The 21,982-nt window shown below is 33.1% G+C and overlaps 1 protein-coding gene and 1 long non-coding RNA gene across 2 annotated transcripts in view; one reads left to right on the top strand and one right to left on the bottom strand.

Moving 5' to 3' along the window:
- The window catches only part of LOC126745575 (sodium/potassium-transporting ATPase subunit beta-1), a 134,864-nt gene that overhangs the window by 75,019 nt on the left and 37,863 nt on the right, over positions 1–21,982 (bottom strand). Inside the window, exon 2 of the mRNA XM_050453478.1 lies at positions 6,901–7,158. Within this exon, the coding sequence (XP_050309435.1) occupies positions 6,901–7,158 (258 nt within the window). The remainder of the gene's footprint in view (positions 1–6,900; positions 7,159–21,982) is intronic.
- Positions 8,796–10,027, top strand: LOC126745576 (uncharacterized). Its single transcript, XR_007663590.1, has 2 exons — positions 8,796–9,388; positions 9,460–10,027. It is a non-coding gene; the product is annotated as an uncharacterized LOC126745576 (long non-coding RNA).

The raw sequence follows: 21,982 nt of genomic DNA, 5'->3' as shown, positions 1-21,982 counted from the left end.
TGTCAAAATAAGTGACAAATTTTTATGAACGTGTTTTCTTGCCATTTTTACATAAGCATTTGGCATCATTGCATCAGAGATGTTGCAAGCAAACCAACTGCCCATAGTTCCACGGCAATGCTAATTCTAGCCTTTCAATGTTTTAAGGATAAATAATAATAAATAAGAAATAATTAAAGAATTTAGTAGGTGGGTTTTTGATTTGGCAACTCTTATCTAGACTGAACAAAAAATTCAAGACCTAAGTAGTTAAAAGTGTCAAAGAATTATAATGTCGGATAGAGCAATACACAATACTATATACAGAATATCTAACCTAACAAGCTTTAATTAGAAAGTTATTTATAATCTATTATGAAAATATTCCTGAATATCGCAATAGGCTCCTGCAACAAGCAATCCCTTGACTTTCCTTTTAGAGCTCTTTGATTGAGAAAGTTGTCTCACGCTCACAGTCAGATGATTGAAAAGTATACGACCATTAAAGACAATCATTCACCTGGGCGTTGCAATCAGTTCGTTGGAGATTATTCTTAAGGTGACACTAATTTTTAATTAGCGGTAGGTCGTGGTTAGTAAGATCCATCAAAGCCTCCTCATCTTTATTATTCCACAAGATAGTACCATCATCTGCAAACATAGTAAACTTTACAGATAGATTGAGATCCATAATGTCATTGATATACAAGGTGTCTCATAAATAACAGGAAGTAAGCTAACATCAGATTGTTTTTAACAAAAAAATGAGATTAAGTTAAATTCTCCTAGTCCGAAAGCCAAAAATAATCAAAATGCAAGGTGATAAAGTAAATATAATTTTATTGAATTTTGGCCATTAATTTAGCATTTATTCTTCGTTTTTCATAACAATTGGACAACGGGCTTTTGTTTTAAAAGGCATATCCTAAAATTACCTTTTATTAAAATTATGTCATAGAGGGCGCCCCCAGAAACATTTTGATTCTTTTTAAAACTCCGTAACTTTTTCGGGATTGACATAATTTAATTTTTTATTGAAAATATGTTTAGAAAGGATACACTACAAGAATCTCGCTCATATTTAGGTAATAGGGTGCAGCTATTACTTAAATATGATCGAAGCCAATGCACTTGGCTACCTCTAAATCCACAAATCTCCAACTTGCGCAGCAGTATCTTGTGACTCACACAATTTAATGCCCATAGGAAAATCCCTTAACATCATCAGGAAAAGACTCAGACAGGACGTAACACTTGCAAAACGCACTGGACTTCCTTTCATTGGAGGCAGTGATGGACCTTCTGGAAGTTTGTCCTCTTACCTCAAAATCAAACTACTTTAAAAATTTTACAGGATGTAAGACTTCCAATGTGCTTTCGTTATCCCCAGTGGTGGCCACCTTAATATGGAGTAGTTCGAGCAGCACGCGATAAAGACGACTCAATCCAAATCCAAGGTGTGGCTTTGATATGTCGATAACACATTTATTATTTGCTATAAGAGAGATAAAGATCAAACTTTCTGGCGCATAAATAGGCCGAGAGGAGAGACTTTAGACCGAGAATCAAATTCACGATGATGTTGGAAAATGAGTCAGCAGTGCCCTTCTTAGATGTTCTTGAAAACAACAACAATGGACAGTCATACAACTTCGGTCAACCTGGTTCAACAAAGGTCATCATTAAAAGACTATATAGGAGAGTAGTCAGAATATGACACAGCAATGTTGACCTCAACAGGGAAATGGAAAACATCATCAAAGACTTACATCGTAAAGGTTATTTAAACAAACTAATGAAAACAACTATTAGGAAAGCAGCAGAAATAATAAGGAACGAGCCACAGCAACTGGAGGATCCTACAACGTTTTTAACGATTCCATACATCAACAAGACACTTCGGAGAAAATAAGGATAATTACTAAGGATACTTGCCAGCGAATTCAATTTAATTCATTAAGACTGTCCTCACTTCAGATACAATCTTACGAGGATTAGTACCGAAAACCAAACCACAATGCCTACTGGACATCAATAACTGCGTATAATAAATCCCTGTAAATATGGAGAGTCATACATAGACGAGACAAATCGACTACTAGAAGTCGGAACAAAAAAACATCGAAAGTGAACCCAATAAGGAGCGGTTTCCAGATCAGAAATAGCAGAACACACTTTTCTGAGGGGAGCAACATTGGAAGAAACGAAGATTCCTGAAAGCAAATTATATATCCAATATTAATATGAAGGTTTTGGCTTGGTCGTGGATGTCTCTAATGTGCCTCCTTAAGGTGGAAGTCGATTTAAATGTAGTGGAGCAGGAGTGGCAGGAAAACGGTTTTTCCGGCAGGTGCACCGAGAGGTGAACTTTCAGTTTAAATCTGTGAGTGAACTGCTTCGGGCAGGGAGGGCATTGGATCATTTTGTTTTCGGTTTTTATTTTTTTATTTTGGTCCCAGTACCTGGAAGGATGAGGATAGTTTGCTGCAGGAGGTCCATTATTGCTTGTAAATAAATAGAATGCTAGTAATTAAAATTTATTTATTTTATTTACATCACTCAACAGAGAAACTTCCATAATAGAGTAGAAAAGATACATATAAAGATGAAATCGTCTTATCAAAATAACATTAATAGTATAGATATAATAGCTATATGACAAGTAACTGACGATATATTTAAGGCCCTTGATAATAATCAGGCTACAGTTATGGTAATTTGAGACTTCACAAAGGCTTTTGACATGATTAACCATCAGATATTATTGGGTGTATTGGGATATATCGGATTTGGTCGCATCTTTTTTATCTAACAATAAGCAAAAGGTTATACTTGATGATATAGTATCTGACGTACTTGCTGTCACAATACTTGATGATTTGGTTGACACCATAGTTTAGTTGAATATTTTAGAAGTATAGCGTCTGATATCGAGAGGGGTGATTCCTTTTATATAATTTAAACTTGTAACTGGACTAGTTATGAAAGTTCCAGTACACAATATCAATATAGAAGTAGAAAACCACGCAGCATTTAGAGGCGTTATTATTCTTGCACCATTCATTAAGTGAGTTAATGGCTGCTTGGAGTCTAACGCAGTCCTCAATAGTATTAATTCCAAAGTAAAAATGTTTGTCATTGCAGCATAATGAGCCGTTTACTTCCAGGTCCTTAGAAATGGTATTAATAAATGAGTTGAAAAGTAGAGGTCCCAATATGGAGCCTTGTGGTATGCCTGAAAGAGCTATTATTTCACTTGAGCTATGTCCAAAGCATTTAACATATTGAGGACATTTAGTAGGATAAGAAGAGATAAGAGCAAGTAAACGAGATAAAAACCCAAATTGGTTATTATTATTTATGAAGTTTTTGGTCCAGAGTTGCTCTGGATGTGGACCATGGCAAGGGCCTCTTAACTGCTTGAATTTCAGCATTGAATCCGTGGGTTTTGAGGACTTATTAAGTGATACTTGCCAATCTCAAGAACGCACTTATAAAAATGCCGTTTTATTGCAAAATCAATATATTAATTATAAATAAATAAATAACAATGAATAAGCCTCCTTCTTCTCCTCCTCTCAAAAAACTGGCTTTGGCAGAAGCCAAGCCAGCAGGAGGAATAATTAGGAGGATCGCCACTGACGATTAAAAATGCAAAGAAAATAAATAAATGGAAAAGAAGTTCTGTACTAATAAAATTCCTTTCTACCCTCAGCTCTGTATCTATGACCCAATATCTGGAGACTCCTACTGTCGGAACACTGCATGATCTAATGCACTTCACACGTGACCGAATGTCACACACCTCTAGTATATAAAACTGTAGAATAGTTATTGTTAGTTTATAGTTGATAACGGTTGTAGATACTTCCCAACCGAAACGTCATGCTAATTTAAAATAAAGACAATGAAAGTTCGAAAATTAGATTTTACTACTTAAGCACTGTCTACCATTTCCAAAAACAAATATATTATCGATCATAGTGACCTAGGTTTGTTATTTTAAAAGTTTGACAGTGAAAAAATTAAACAAAATAACTCACCAGCCTGTTAATATGACATAATTGTATTTACAGAAACTTGGTTGCATAGTGGCATATATGCAGCAGAACTTAGCCTCACTGACTTTAATATCTACTGCCAGGACCAGTATCTTCAAGAAAGAAGGAGGAGTTTTAATTGCTATACATAAATCTATACCTATAATTAACGTCTTCAAGTTCATGATAATATTGAACATGTTTTTGTCTCAGTTTGATCTGTTAATTTCAATATTATCATAGAAGCTGAATTTCACCCAATTTGTCAGCACAATCTTCTCACTTCGTATGACGAATTCCATCCTGCATATTATGAATGACTTCAATTTGCCTCATGGCATATGGGAAAAAGCAGCTTTAGCCGCACAGTATCAATACAAATAGAGCACGACCTGAAGAAGCGTTGAGCACACCATTCATGTCAAATACATGTAATTTCCATAACTCATTTTAACTTAACTTATACCTAACATCATACAGAAGCCTTCTCAATTTAGTGTAAATACAAGACTTTTTCAACAGATATCAAATGAGAAGACTATTTTTTAGTTCCTCCAGTTGTCCACTCATTGCTAAGTTAAATATTTGCCTTGTGGAGATTGAAGAGGGTCTCGGGTTTAACGGATTCTACAGGGATTTTAAGACTGCCAATTTTCAAGAGATTATAATGTTTTCGGATTAGTTTGACTCAGCTGTTTTACTTTTGAATAAGCCTCTTGAAGCAATGCTAAATATTTTTTATGAAATTATCTTTATTATAATTGATATATTTGTACTTAAAAAAAATATTCAGCTTATCTCGTATTATCTACTAGCTAAATCGTATTATCGAAAAGAAAGACACTGACAAAAAATATAAACAAAGACGATTACCTAGCGACTGTTGAGAGTTTAATAGGTTGAGACAGCTATGCAAGAATCTAACACAGGCATATCACACACAGTATATTTACTGCGCTGAAGAAGCAATTGGCTCTAACATAAAGAAATTTTGGTCATTTGTTAGTCATAAAAGGACAAATAACTCTTTTTGAAGTACACTAAAATATTTAGACAAGACAAGTTGTGCTGGAGAGGAGATTGATAACATTTTTGCTGATTATTTTCCTACCGTATACTCACACGATAGGGTTAACGTCCCCACTCATGAATTATCTGCATCCGATACTCATATCCCTCACCTTCACATTAGAATATCAAATATATTTACTAAACTCTCATCCTTGAACATTAACAAGGGTCCTGGACCAGACGGTGTGCCTACTTCTCTAAACCTATTTATAAGTCAGGCGACAAAACCAGTGCTACCAGCTATCGTCCCATCAGTATACTCAGTGCAGTTCCCAAAGTATTTGAAAGCTTAGTATGTGACATTATCACCCCTCTTCCTGAACCTCTACTAACTGATCAGCAGTTTAGATTTAGACCATGCAAATTAACGGAGCTGAACATTCTTACTCAGGTGGACTTTTTTTGTTGGATGCCTTGAGAAGGGATATAAAGTAGATATGATATACAGAGATTTCTCCAAGGCGTTCGACAAGGTAACTTACAATATTTTGTTGCATAAGCTAAACATTATAGGTATTGATGAATCTTTATTGTCCTGGTTCAAGAGCTACTTATCTGATCGTAGACTGATTATTAAAATAGGTAATTTTCTTTCTAAAACTATTCAGGTTCCATCTGAAGTGCCTTAAGGCTCTCGGGCCACTTCTTTTAAATATTTTTATTAATGATATAGATGAATGCTTTATTAACTGCCTATTTTGTTGTTTGCCAATGATCTAAGATTGAGCTGTATAATCTAATCCCCGAATGATGGTGACAAATTACAATATGATCTACATCATTTCGTAGTTTGGTGTAAAGAAAATGGTATGGAACTTAATCCAGCTAAATGTAAAGTAATCTTTTCTCGTTCTAGAAATACTATTAATTTTGACTTTAAGATCAGTCGCTATTCCCTTGAAGCAGCTTCTCTTTTGAAAGATTTGGGTGTCACGTTTAATACAAGCATACAGTTTTCTCATCACTTAGATAGTATTATCAATAAAGCTTTCCGATATTTGGTTTTGTTGGGAAATGTACTCAAGACTTTGCAAGTATTGCCGCTTTGAAAACACTCTACTATGCCTCGGTCTGTCCTAATCTGGAGTATGCCTCCTGTCAGTATGTGGTCTCCTTTCTATGATGTACCCCATTGATGTTCTTCAACTAGTGGGAAATCTGGAGCTTCAGAACTACTTCAAAAAATCAATATTCATGCTCCACTTAGAAGAAATAGAGTCACTGATAGCTTTCATTACCCAATCCACCGTACTAACTATGATCTTAATAGTTTCCTCACTAGAACAATCAGACTAGCAAACCAACATCATGATATTGACCTTTTTGAAACTTACGAACAAATTTCTGTGTCAAGTTTTAGTAAGCATAAGTTAGAGATTATTAATTATTATTACTTAATGATTTTCTGTATTTCTGTATATTACCTATATTATGTATTACTGTTCTGAATTTAAAAGTTTAACAAAATTGTAATTGTGCTTTGCCTGTTTATAAATAAATAAAATATTGACGTAAATTTGGATTAATTTTTTTTTCTATAATTATGATTTATTTTATATGCTAAATATTTATTCCATTTCAATTACGTATTTTAAAGCCAAATTAGCTTATATTTATATGCCATTAAACAGAAATTTTAGATTTATACGTATAATCTAAAAATATAATTTAACGAAGTTGACATGTACTGCCAAAAACGACAAAGCTATAAAATATTTCCAATTGTTAAGAGTATTGGTGATAAAACGTGTTAAATGCCATGGAATATGCAATCTTTATAAACTTAAGAAGCAAATTATTGTAAACTTACGTATTAAAAATTCATCGATCAAATCAACCCATTTATTGACCTCCGTTTGATTGGTCATGTTATATACGATCAACGATCCCTCCTCCGTTCTTTTAGAGATGGGACGAAAACCTAAGCCTGGATTGGTGCCTATTAAACTTTTGTCCAGAGTCCAGGTAGGTTGTGTGTCGCTTAAGGTGGCAAAAAGGCCTTGCATACATATCGCGAATAGGGCTGCAAGGACTGCGTAAAAGATGGCGTAGAATAGAAGAAGTTGACCTAAAACAAAAATTTATTATATTAACCGACAAAATTAAAAACACTAATTAACAGTTCGTTAAATATATAAATAAATAAAAATCAATAATTTTTCAAATAGTATTGAATTGTAAGGCAGTGGACAGCCAAAGAGGCTGTTATGCACATAGAAATGCTATAGGAAACCCGTCGAGCCCCACCGAGAATTACCAGACTTGGAAAAACCAATGGTCTGCTTTGTAAGACCCAAATCGATTCCAAGCGATCTATCGGTTTTAACCGCGGTTCAGCCCTTGGTTGACCTTGAACAGTCCCTTTATAACATAACCAATCGTGTCCGCTTGGACGTGTTTAGTTGAAGAAACTTCGTAATTTGTCAGCTGTCGCTGTCATCATTTTGTTTGTATGTAAAAAAGAAAAACATATACACAAACATGTATAAAGGTTATTTAGCATGCTATGGTCCATCATCCTAAAGGCATTCTGCTTCCATGTATATATACAATTTTATTAAATGTAAAACTGTAAAAAAAAATTCACAAATCACATCAATCACAAAAAATCACAAAAGTAAATTAGGCGAAATGATATGGTGTAAAAAATATAAAGAATATACCTAAAGTCCTGCAAGAAAAAGGTAAAAATGACTAAAATCTATCCGACAAAAATTCAGTTATTTCATAATAGCCCTTTGCAACTAAGAGTTATTTAACACGTTTTCTAAAAAGTTTCCTGCTACCTATACCTTTCAAATCAGCAGGAAGATGATTAAAGAGTTTTTTACCACCAAATATAAAAGTTCTTTTGATCAGTGAACTTGTCGGCATAGGCAAGAGCACATCATTAGGTCGTCGACTGCTATATTCATGCCTATTAGTTGTGTTCGCATTTCTAAATTTCTTATGAACGAGGCAAACAGATTCAAATATAAATAAGACAGAAAGGGTTAGGATTTTATGAGTGATAAATAGCTGTTTGCAAGACTCTCTCATACTCACATTACACAGACGTCGGATTGCTCTCTTTTGCAAAACAAAAACACTATTAAATAAGTAATGTGTGCATGCACCCCAGAAACACAAACCGTACCTTAAATGGGACTCAATTAAAGAAAAATAAACATTTCTCGCCATGTCAAAATCAACCTCTCCTGCGACCACTTTAAGAGCATAACAATTTGCTGATATTTTTCTACACAATTGCGTGATATGGCCCTCAAATTTTAGTTTATTATCAATAAATAAACCTAAAAATTTATTTTCGTCTAAATTGTTTAGAATGTGTTTCTCCAAAACACATTATTTAAATTGCATTTAAAATTCATAACACTAGTTTTTGAAATATTTAAACACAGTTTGTTGGAATCACACCATTTCTTGATTTCAACAATATCTCTGTTAACTGTGGTATTTAGATCATTCATGTTATATGTAATTAGTTCTTAAACAAATATCAAAAAAGGAAACTTATTAGCCATAATAAATTTTGTGATCTTTAAAAAGGAAATAAATTGTTGTTTGTTTTTATTTTTTCCCGCACTTATTTCAATATCTTTGACATTTGATGTTTAGAAAACAGCTCCGGACGTGGGTAATTACTGTTACAAATTGATGACGTATAAAGGGCTAATTGGTGACGTCACATATCTCAACACGGTTATAACCATAATCGCTTGGACGTGTTTGGTTAATACCATTTAGGAACGGTAATTACCGATTGACCGATTGGAATCGGTTCTAATGTCACTGGTGTAGCTGTAGATGTTACCCAGATATTTAAACATAGCGTGCGCGAGTGCTGGGCATTCCTTGATAATGTGACCTGATGTTTCATCCTTCTCTTAACACTATTGTCATTCCAGGTTGTCCGCAATAACTACAGTGATAGATGACGTCTTAAATGCTAATATGTCATAAAAAGATCTGTCACTAACCAGACTTCAGACTTCGTCTCTTTAAGCGCAATAGTTGTCTGGTGAGTCAGGCTCATCTATGTGTGTCTAGTCTGTTCCATGCCAGGTGCATCTGTTCATCTCCTGAGGGTCCACTACGGATGATAGGTTCAGGGCCTACCGGTTGTTTCGTTGTTTCCAAGTCCAAGGGAGTATTCAAGGAGCATTCAGGAGTCCAGTTACGTGTGAGCAAGGATTGAGCTTGAGCACAATTGATTACATTGTTTCAAATGTAAGCAATAAAACAGACTGCAAGACGATTGATTTCAGAAAATTTTTCAGGATTTCATTTCAGAAAAGGTATTGTTTTGAATCCTTATGAAACTAATACAAATCTTTTGTTTGATCAGTTTATGAAACATTTTTATTAGTGTTTTAATGCAGCTGTTCCTGTGAGAAAAACAATATTAGGTAAATACAAAATAAAAAGCCAAATTGAGTTCCCTGCTGAAGTTCTAGCACACTTAGACAAATTAAAATCGTTAAATTGGTTAAGAAAGCAGACGAATTCTGATTCATTAAATAATTATTATAAAAATTTAAAGAAAGTTGTTAATAAAAATATACAAGATAAAAAACGAGAGTTTTATGAAAGCAAAACTTGTAACTCTAGGAATAGAACAAGAATGCTTTGGAACATTAAAAATGAAAAGTTGGGCAGACAAACCAAAAATAACAAAGATTCCATTATCGCCATTACAGATTATAATAAAAAAACTGCGTTGTTCGGACACTATTTCGCCAATTCAGTAAAAAACAGATTAGATAATTCAAAATTAAGTAATAAAAATTATAGTGCCCCACAACAATATATAACAAATACTTTTTATTTTAAGCCTGTATGTAAGCTTAGATGAAACTCTTGTAAAAGGTTTAAGAAATAAATTTTCCAAAGGACTTGACGAGGTCCCAGCAAAAAACATGGTTCGAAAAAATATATCTATTGAAACAGCCTCTCTTGAATTAATTCAGTATGTCTGGGATAATATGGAAAAAAGATTGAATGTAGTGGCTTTTCTGTTTGACCTATCTCGAGCTTTTGAAACGATTAATTCTTGATTGATTTTTATTAAGCATACATTAGAGAGCTTAGGAGTGCCAGGTAGAGTATTGAATTGCGTTATATCATATATGACTGACAGATCCTTAGTTGTAAAAGTGGGTGATGATTTCTCAAGTCAGTATAACTGCGAACTTGGAACTTCACAGGGTGGTACTTTGGGGCCGTTACTTTTCCTATTATATGTTAACGATCTCTCAGAATTCATTGGCGATGTTAAATTGTTCATGTACGCAGACGACACTACTATTGTAGTTACAGGAGAAAGTATGGAGGAAATCGAAAGCCTGCTCTAAATGCATAAGTTTCTTAAAGAATGTGGTGGAGGCTCTGCGGTTTCAATTGTCTGCGAATCGTCAGGTAAGTTTTTGGGATGCATAATAGACCAACACCTATCTTTTCTTTTTTAAATTGACGAGATATGCAGGAAACTATCTAAACTGTATTTTTCATTGTTTACCCTTAAAAGGCATCTAGGAATGAAGGGTCTACTGAGTGTATACTATGGTATAGCGTACCCTCTCTTGACCTGACATGTTGCTGTTTGGGATAATAGATCAGAGGCACAAAGGGTATTTGTATTTCAGAAAAGATTTATGAGACTGATTTTGGGTTGGAAATACAATAAGAGCTGCCGTGAAATATTTAAAAAATTAAATATTATAACAATGCCCGGAATTTATATATTTAAATTATTGTTATACATATTTAAAAATCAAGAACATTTCTTCAAATTAAGTGATTTTAATAAATATAATGTTAGTTGTAAGGATGCTCTTTATTTACCAAAATTTAACATTGTTTATTTAAAAAAAAACCTTTTATGAAGGAATTAGCTTATTTAATTAACTCCCTGCTTCATTAAAACAAATAGATAACTTCAACATATTTAAAAATAGACTAAAACGGCTTATTATAAGTTCTGTCGTCTATGATATCAACGAATTTAGCAACATGTTGAAAGTCACTCCTGCCTAGTCAGTGTCTGTACTTTGTACTGTTTGTTGGTACTTTTGTGGTTATTATAGTTTCTAAGTTTTAGATGTGTGTAATTAGTTTTTTTTATAATAGTTTTACTTTTTTAAATAAGGTAATTAGGATATAAATTTCTTTCTCCTGACTTATTCCATTGTATATATAGTATCAAATGACCAAATAAGTCAGTAATCAGGAGTCCGCTTCCTCGCTTCCAGCATGACCTGAGTGGCCAGGCATCCAGACAAGTTCAACTCTGCGTTCACTTTTACCATAGTTCACTCCGGTACGAGCTTGGAGCTCACCTTTTCGGTCATAATAGCCTGGCAGCCTATCTTATTTCCTCTCTGAGCAGATTAATAAGACAGTATTGCGATATCCACAATTTAGATTTTCCATCCGTATTTTAATACCGCAAAGACTTCAACCTGGAAGACGGTAGCGTGGTTCATATTGGAGCCATCTATATATCAGATGGTTCCCCTGTTTAGCAATGTAGTTCATTGGAGTTCTGCCACTTCTCCCTGCGAGAGATATGGGTCACATAACCCTTACAATCCACTGTCTCAGGTGCCCTATAATCACTGCCTATCAGAAGGAGATGATATTTGTGTACGACCTGTGACTAGAATTTCGCATGACCAGTCTCACCAGCCCATAGTTTATTAAGGGCATGTAGTCTTATATTTGTAGACACAATAGCACTTCTTTTATGGTATTTTTTACATATGAGCAAAATATTCATTAAAATTCTTTGAACATATTCCATGTGGTCCATCATGACGTTCATCAACTAATTAGATTTCGCTTAGTCATTCGATTTAAAATGTCTCTAATCTATTTGACTAGATTGGCTTATTCTTATAAATACCAGTGCCGTCTTTTTGTGGTTTCCAGGTAGGGGCGCTACTTTTCTCAATCGGTATTTTCCATTTGCTTGATTCCAGAGCTTCTTCCTGCAGTGTATTTTTTTTAGCTTAGATAAGATTGTTTGATGGCAGATGGCTTTTCGTGACTTAGACTGGACGTGCTTGGATTCTTATAGTTGAAAGTGTCGTCACTTTCAACTATAAGAGTCCAATTTTTTATATAGACTCTTGTATTGAATTTCCTAGTTGCCTTTTTAGATGTCCATACAAAAGCCCTTGACCTGTCTGCCCTTCAGTGTTCAGGATTTTAAAAGTTTTTAGAATTTCTTTATAAGAAAGTTGAGCAAAACGAGATAATCTTCTTCAATTCCTTATTATATAGGTTATTACTTTGGATTAGACTAAAGAGTTTTTGTTGTTTCTCAGCAAGATGGAACTCTCTCAGCTAAATAAATCTTATTGATCATGACCACTTATTGGACAACAGTTTGTTCATGTGCCATAACCTTTCGAAGAATATTGCACGTTACTAAAATAGTCGTCTTTTTGTGCGTCTATTCTCTTTGGATGTTTGAGCCCGAGTAGGCCTAGGTGTTTGATGACGCTTTTTTAACCAGTCCCTTTGCGGATATTACTCTCGGTAATATTTTTGCCTCTTTAACTGATAGACGTCCTTCAGTTCGTTTTCATCAAGTGGAATGGTTACGTCGATTAAGAAGACCTCTTTGTTCTCTATGTCTATAGTTACACAGTCTGGACAATTGTGTTTCACTTGTTGGGAACAACTAAAGTAGTGGAATAAGTCTGTTATTATACCTGTATAGGTTCAATATGTTTCGTTTTCAACTAGATCTGATGGTGAATATTTATTGTAGGCGATTCTACCATTATTTAGGTTTTTTTTAATGCATATTTGCTGATGGATGATTGCTACTAATTGGTTGAATCGCCTAAAATAATATTTCGGTGCAAGGTAAGTACAGGCTGACAATATAAGCTAGTGTGTTAGTGTTTTAGAATACGAATCGCAATTTCTACAATGCTCATTTGGCACTTCGTGTTTAAGGATGTATTTTGTGTAATTTCTAGACGCTATGACTTGAACTTGAATAGAGCTAATAAAATCCTCTGTTTATTAATGATTCTTAGGTAACGTAAAAGGTAGATGATTATTGTTTTTATTAATATTATTTTCATTAATATAATTATTATCTCCGGTTTCCACATATATATTTGATCTATGGTTGATTTAAAGCACCACCAAACGTACAACGTGGCACCACCAACTGGGGTGGCACTTCTTTTTCTTCCAGTGTTAAAGTACCTTTCGTATTATATGAACAGTGCTCACCACAACTGACTTATGTAAGACCAACAGGTTATGCTTTCCAGGTATTTGGTCGATGGCTTTTAATGACCTTTTTGATTTTAACCCTGTTGCTCCTATTACAACGGTTATAATTGTCGTCTTCATATTTCTGTACTTCTTTTTAGGTAATGTTGTAATCAGATGGGGTTGCTACGTCTATAAGTTGGCACGTTCTCTTATCTTTGATTATATTGTCTGTCTTATACTGTGTGTTGTTGTCTGTTTGTATGAACTCATCCCAAATGATGGTAACTTCTGGTGTGTCGATTTCAGGGTTCGTGTTGTGCTGGTACTACTTGTCTTGAATTTTGATGTTGTATTCTTTGCAGATATTCTAGTGCAGATGTTTGGCAATTTGATTATGGATCCAGATACATGACGTATGGTTTCCTGGTGCGTCTGGCAAAGTTTGCTGTTAGGGTCCTAGCCGGTTTTTCGGATCTTTAATTTCATGTAGTTGGTGGTGATACCTGGCGAGTTGTTATAAGGGATTCTGTTTTCATTTTAAGATTAGCGTATCGCAGCCAGCTCCATGATAATGTTTTATTAATTGTATCTTTCATTGTCCCTTTTAGTAACTATCCATGTGAAGCTTTCTCTATCCATTTTTGTTTACTTTCTTCCTTTATTTTTTGTTTCAAGAATTTCTTTCACATTTTTAACACCAATATCTGTTTTGCATTGAGCCTGATTCTCGTTGGCTTCAGATTTACGTCCTTGTCTATAAACCATGTCTATGTACTTTTCTCCTTGTTTCAATTCCAAGTAAGTCTTCAGACCCTCAGTGGCGATATCGTAGCTGGTTTCTAAGCTGATCATTCCTCGCTCCCCTTCTTTTCTAAGGAACCCAAATAGCTTAATATTCTTTAGAAGACCTTTTGGAATAGTGCCTGTTGTCGAAATAATAATTGGGACCGTTTGGACCTTTTCCATCTTCCACTGCCTCTTTATTTGTATTTCCAAATCTCTGTACTTGGCTATCTTATATCATTGTAGATTGCTGTTATTTAGTACTGCTACGTCGACAAGAGTTGTCTGCCTAGCATTCTTATACACAAGTTTTAGATCTGGTCTAATATACATGACACAATGGTCTGTGAAAACACTGCGATCCCAGTATAGCTTATAGTTGTTGTCCACAAGAACAAACTCAGGCATGTAAAGTAAGAGAATACACAACGAAAATTAGTATATACTGAAGTACAACATATTTAGAGTCCAAAAACAAATAGTTCTTTGAATATGAATAATTAAAATATATTTTACCAAACTTTAAAAAAAAAATGTGTTAATGGCCATATTACCACCACGTTGGTAAACATTAACACCATGTTAGTAATATGGCCCACTATGAAAATGTTAAGAACTTGAAAAAAACTAGTAAAATGCGAGTAGGTACGTATTTGTTTGAAACTTACAGTAAATAAAAAACAATTATACAGTAAGTATATGAAAATTAACATTCACATAATAGACAAATAAATCTTTCCCAATTTCCTTCGTTAAACCTACGCAATTCACATGAACATATTTTTGACAGACAAAACACAGAAGCATATCAAAGATTTCATTCAACTGACAAACTTCACAATACCAGTCTTGCTTATCTATTTTGTTGGAGGTAGTTTTTTTATTCTTTGCTTTAGATGTTGAAATTTTATGTACTAAGAATCGTTTAGGTTCAACTTTAGAATTTGACGTTGTCCTAGATGTTGTTGGAACATTGGAAGTCGCCGCAACAGTCGATGTTGCTGTAGTATAGTCTTTTTTAACAACAAGTGCTTGACTGTTTAGGGCCTTTTGTCTCACATTTTTTACTGTTTTGATAATTTTAGAGGTATCCAGAAATAAAGATGTGTTTTCTTCATCTAAGCTGTGACTATAAGAAGAGCTAATCGTACTTCTCCGTCTTTTTCAGATCTTCACAAAACAGCGATTTCACCAAATCTCTGTTTTGTGATGTTTCGATATTGATTGATCGAGTACTTGATTTTTCCAGTGGTATTCAAAAGAACAAAATTGTCCATTTTTGTCCACCGATTTGTCCATAGGTTGAAGCTCGTATGTAGTGTTACTTTGTAGGCATTAAGTTCAATGTCATATTCTTCTGCTATATTTACGATTGTTTCATTCTCTTCCCCTTAAACAGAATTGTAGGCGGAATGGAATTACTAGAAGCATTACCACAAGAAACAATTGTAACGTTTTCTCCATGCTCTGGAGCCAATTGTACATGTTTCACTCTTTTTTTTGCCAGCACACTTTGCTGATGATGTAAGCTGAGCCTACAGCCTGTTTTCATCAACATTTAAAAAAATTTCTGGGCTTTACATAAGATGCAGTTTTAAAAGTATTTTTTTTCAATTTTTTCAAAACGGTCATTAACGATAAATCTTTTTAGTTTTTGGGCACGGGCAAGATTCATACTTTGAGCTTTTCTTTACCTTATTTCATGATTTCGTTTTAAAAATCCATCAAGCCAATACCGACCAGCCATTCGAGACATGGTGGAAAATTTATTTTGTATACTACGTAAAAAATTAAAAACACACCGTCGGAGTGTCCTAAATGTTAATGGATAGCCAACATCCGCTAAACGGATAATTCTTTCAGACAGTTAACTTTCCTGATTTACAGTTACTGCTTTATTAATTTGGTTTTTATTAACATGCCGAGACAGAGTTATTCTGGCGACCTTCTTGCACAGCTTCAACTGCATTTTTTCAAGTCCTCCCTGCTTCATTTACTTTGAATGTCTTGGTTTCTTGTCTTACCAGTCATATCTGTAATAATTTATACCAAGTAGCTTACCGGCAAATAGCTGGCAATATGCCCATGTGCATGTTGCGAGCATCATATAATATGGTGGGCATATTACTACATACACATGCAGTCAAATTAGGTTAGGATATTTTTTGTCTAAGCTCTTACCTTAAATGTATCCCTTTTTAGTTCAATACACACTTTATTATTCTCTTACAGAACATGTGACGTTTGATTTTCAAATTTAAATCTATCAAATACTCTTGATTGGTTTAATTCTTGGGTTGTTTGATCTTTGTAGTTAAAATATTAAGTTTATCATAGAACAGACTAGGGGTTTCTAAAAAAATTACTACTAGATCATAAATTGAACACAAGTCAATATGTATAATGAAAGAAACTAGCGGTTCCTGATAAAAAAACTAGTGGGTTATCTTCGTAGTTAAATTGAACAGTTCAACATGAAAAAAACTAGCGGTTTTTAATACTATGACTAGTAGGTCATCATACAGTGAACCTATTAAAGTGTATGAAGGAATAAACTAGGGGCTTAAGCTAGTATATAACTAGACGTTTTTCGTATTTTCAGTATATATAAAAGTGTATCGGTAAACATTCTAGGAATATTACTAGGGGGTTTTTGTACTTGGCTGCATAAAAAAAAACAAACAAAAAACTGAATATTCCTACAAAAATTGAATTTGCTGTTCATGCGTTTCACTTTTGGAATGAATACTAACTTTAAAAAGAAAAATGTAGGAGTACGTATTAAAATAAGTACGGATTCCTAAAACCTATCTTCGATATAAAAGAGTGATCCGAAATAAATAGAAGTTCGTAGTAAAATATATGGGAGTTCTTCTTATAGCGCCGCATTAAAAAAACAGATTGTAACCATATGACGTGTTCGGCGCTTACAGCTCATTGAACTGTTCATTCTGATACGACGTTAGGATAACAACAAAACATGGGTACGGTGTGTATAGCCATCTCTCCTAAATAACCAAACTATGCGCCATACGCATATTGTACTCATCTACCTTACTTGTAGTAGGGGAGATTGATCTCCTGTATGAGTTTTTACTTTTTGGCGCTTTGCTAGTTTGTGATGCAGTATCTTTCCCACTGTATTCCACATGTATGAAGCTTGCATGGTGAAAATCGGAATCGTATGTCGGCCATCTTACTTGGCAAAATTGACAGGGAGCTGACAGACAGTTGTTGACATTGACTGATAAAACATCATTTGTCAGTGTCATACCATTAGAGTTTGTCTTTCATTTCAATGAATGCTGGCAGCGTGGGTTGGGATTGCTATTTGTTTTCAGGATGTTATTTTAAATTCATGACTTTTTTTCTAAAAAGTTCTCTTTCAATATTGGGAGTAATCTTTTAATTGATTTGCAGCAAGCAATTAAGAAAATCTTATTTTATTTATTACTATTATGTTTTTTATTATTAATCTTCAGTCTTTAATAAAATTAAGTTCAGTTGATTTCAGAGAACTATTACAAAATGTCTGGCCTCTCATTTTCTTTTTCACAATTAAAAAGTTAATTAAAATTTTCCTGTAAATATCCTTCATGTAAGAGTATTTATATTTTAAGTGATTCTCATAAACATAATAAGAAAAGATTTTTGAAAATTCCTTTAGACCCCATTACGACAAAAACATAAAAAGAGATTTGCAATGTAAATTTTATTAAAACTGAGCTATAGAATTTGTTCCTATCAGTTCTCCCCAACAAATTTTAATAACGCATTATTTATAAGGTTTGCACTGCCTATTTTTTTATTTTATTTCATGCTCGTATTATACAACTTCCTGTGTTCACTTAGACGAGACATAGGTATAGAGACTAAGAGAGCTGAGCATCCAGAATGGATCAGAATGAATGTTTTTCTTTTAACTTGAGTTTCTTTTTATTTTATGTAGACATGTGTCTTTCAATTAAGTTTTTATTATTATTATAGTTTCATGAAATGTTAGTATTATAAGAGACCAACAAATATATACTATGTAAGTAATACATGTTTATACTAAAATAAGTTGTTTTCATCTTCGAAGAGCTTATTTTGTTTTGCAGAGAGATATATTGTTTCTTTGGATACTGTTATAAAATTTTTAATTAGTTTTTAAAATCTGTTTAATTTTTCTTTGGGAAACAGATACAAGTACACATTAAATAAGCATAATTCAATCTGTATTGAATATATATTTGTGTTAGTAACATTGGGATATTATTAACCTAATTGTAATGTCTTCAGAGGTATCGTAAGAAAATAGCACAAAAATCTTCACAACCTTTTCTAATCTATTTAAAAATTAGGATAGTTTAGTGCTAACAAAATACTTTTGAACATTATTAATTCTAATTTATATAAAGTCTGTTATAATAAATTATTGTAAACTACTTATATCATTTTAAGTAATTTTTTTTCAGGAAAATTAAATAATAATTATATTTAAGCAAAACATTGTTTTATTTCCATTTTGTAATTGGTGTTATGTAGTACACTATTGTTAATTCATTATTGCAGTAAATTAACTCATTCAGATATGTAAAATAAAGCTGAAGAATTTTATTTTTATTCTGATCAAAATGCAACACCAATCAAAAGGTGCCTTCTCTATAAGTAACCTTATTGAATAGGCGTTTGCTTTAGATATTACTTAAATTATGAGATTAAATTAAATTTGATTTCCCGCGTTCATTTGGCCACGCCTTTTTATCATTTTGATTGGTCCCATTAGGCACGTTAAACTGGCAAGTTAGTTACAACAGTTTTCGTTTCCAAGCGAGAGGACGCTAGCTGATTTGTCAGAGGAATGTCGAGATGTCAAAACTGGCCATCAATTTTTAACAGCCTCTACACATAAAATACTAATATTACACTTATGCATCATACTTATTGTATATTAATAATAACGTTCTTCGCCTAAATAGAGAAGAATTAAAGATATTATATGGTTCTTTTTAACTTAATTATTCAGAGCGCATTTAATATCAATTTGGACCAATTCCCTATATCACACGCCATTCAAAATGTTTAAACCACCCACCAGCGCGGCTGCAAAAAATATTTAATATATTTTTGTCTTTGCTTAATGACCTTAAGTCCTACTTGGCAAATTATTATTAACCTTCCCACTATTTTAAGCATTTTTTCCAGAAAAAACGCGAAATTCGCTGATTTACGTACGTGAGATCTAATGTGAGATTTCCGCTTGACGAGTACCCTACTGTACAAAAGTTATGTTAGATCGCGATGGTTTTCACGGTGTTTTCAAAATCCGAAAATAAATCGGCGATTATAAATAGGCATGAAAGGACTAGATTTAAATGAAATCATTTAATTTTCTGTTTCTATTTGAGTTTTACTAATATGAGAACCTAACAAATTAAATGCACATTCGAAGCAATAGATAGTTTTTTTGTTTTCGAGGCAGTTGGGTATGTTACTATGCATTTAATATTGCAGCTAATTACGTAATATATGAACCCAATTATAAAATGCAGTATTATAAAATTTATAAAATTGTAACTTTGCAATATTATAATAGTTTATAATATTGCAAAGTTACATTTATTACATTTATTATTTTTCTGAACGAAATATGCAATTAGGACATGAATTGTGGTTTTGGCATCCGACCGCTCAATATAAACTAAAAAAATCAACAACAAAAATTAATGAAATTTATGTATTTAAAAATACGAGTTAAAAAAAATTAAAATCAGCAAAATAATGAATCCTTTTGTAAATTTATACCACATTTTACATGTTTTATATTTTAAAAACTTTTCCGGTCTAGGGAGTCAGATTAATTCAATTGTGCTGTTAATAAAAAAACAAAAAAAAAAATTGGAAAACATGTCAATTCTTTGGTATAAAATACCCGAAAAATAAAAAATAAAACACGATTATGAGAAAACGAAGTTCAGTCTCATAATTCCAAAGAATTTTCACATTCTTGAGCTTTTAACTGGATCAACCAAAAAGCAGTAGTTGTTATACTGCTCGAGATTTTGAAAATTTTAAGCCTTATTTAGGGTCCAATGTCCCTTAAAGTTCTACTCAGATCTCCTCATAGTGCGATATTTTTGTAGCTTTGGCTTTGGTTTAAAATAGGCGCAAATTTTTTTTCCATATTAATTAGTTCACGTTGATCTCTATGTTGCGTGGTACCTATGCGGTTTGAAATCAAAAATCTACTTGAATCTTATTCTACTTTTTTTACTGAGCATGCTTGTTCCTACAGATATTCAGTTACAGCTACATGTATCAGCTGAGGAAAACTCAAAACATATAATTGAAGTTTAAAAAACGTTTACGATGTTTCTGTCCTTGATTTTTACGTACAATGAAGAGTTTTTGCCCTCTATATCTTTGGCAATGGGTGAGATGAATAAAAGAGGGTAAATGCTTTTACTTTCTAATTTTTAAGTAAATTCTTGTCAGTAAGTGAATAATAAAAGTTTTAGTCCTACTTGTCAAGCAAACACTTGCTATCTTGAGTTATTACTCCTAAAGCAACTATTTTAAGTGTTTACTTATGGTCGGGGTGAATAACAGCAAATGAAAACTTAACTTATTAAGTAAATACTTTTATTTTCGCAAGGTTGATTTAATGCTACCTTACCATAAGATTTATAATTTATAGTTTGTAAATTATGGCAGCATTTATGAATATTCGTAAAATTAAACAATATCGTGATGGTAGAGATGTAACTCCAAATAGTGCAAAACGTCTTTTAAGGTTTGAAAATTAAAATATTAAGCTCATTACGAACTATTTCTTACCATATAACAACGAAACTCGAGGTGGTGCACTTTCTTCAAGAAAATATATGGAAATATTTTTTCGGTATATTAGTGACCCTGGTTTTCAAAATGGTGTTGCAAATGATTTTGGTGTTGATAGAACAACAATTTGTAAGACTGTAGATTATGTTGCACAAAAAATTAAGGCAGATCAATGGATAATGTTTCCAACAACTGAACGACAGTTAAATGAAGCTAAAACAAGTTGGATGGAAAAATACAGAATTCCCACCATAATTGGCGCACTTGATTGTACCCATATACAAATTAAAAAGCCTGGCGAGCAGTTTGATGATGAGTACATAAATAGAAAAAATTTTGCTTCATTAAATGTTTAGATGACATGTGATGCAATGGAAAGGATCACAAGTATAGACGTGCAATGGCCTGGAAGTGTGCACGATAGTAGGATTTGGAGACAAAGTTCTGTTCAACAGAAGCTTGCAATATTTAAAAAAAAATTCTATTTGCTGGGGGGACAGCGGATATGGTATATCTCCATGGCTTTTAACACCATTTAGACAGACACAAACTCAATTAGAACGGCAATACAATACATTACATTCAAAAGAACGAATAGTAATAGAACGGGTATTTGGCCAAATAAAACATCGCTTTTCAATACTAGCAAATATGATTAAACTGGCAATAAAGAACGTACCTAAAATAGCCATATGTTGTGCTGTACTTCATAATATTGCTAAGTATTTGCAGGATGAATGGGACTATGAAATAGAAAATAACAACGACGACGATCCTGATGACACAGAAATTGAGGAAGAGGGAGATATTAGACGTCTTGGTGAACAAAAACGCTTGGAAATAATGCAGATAATAAATCAGTTTATATCTACTTATATGAATTTAAACGCCTTATATCTACTTAAATCAAATATTTTGTAACATATATACATGAGAAATAAATTCGGATTATTATACATAAATATGTATACCAAAAGAAAATCTTGCAACCTATATTCCTTATTAAAAGGATCGTTACTGTTTTGGGTATTATTGGCTTTGTTTTCTTG

Source organism: Anthonomus grandis, chromosome 16 (assembly GCF_022605725.1).
Source record: "Anthonomus grandis grandis chromosome 16, icAntGran1.3, whole genome shotgun sequence".
In the NCBI taxonomy this organism is placed as follows: Eukaryota; Metazoa; Arthropoda; class Insecta; order Coleoptera; family Curculionidae; genus Anthonomus; species Anthonomus grandis.
This window is presented reverse-complemented; position numbering and strand designations above follow the sequence as displayed.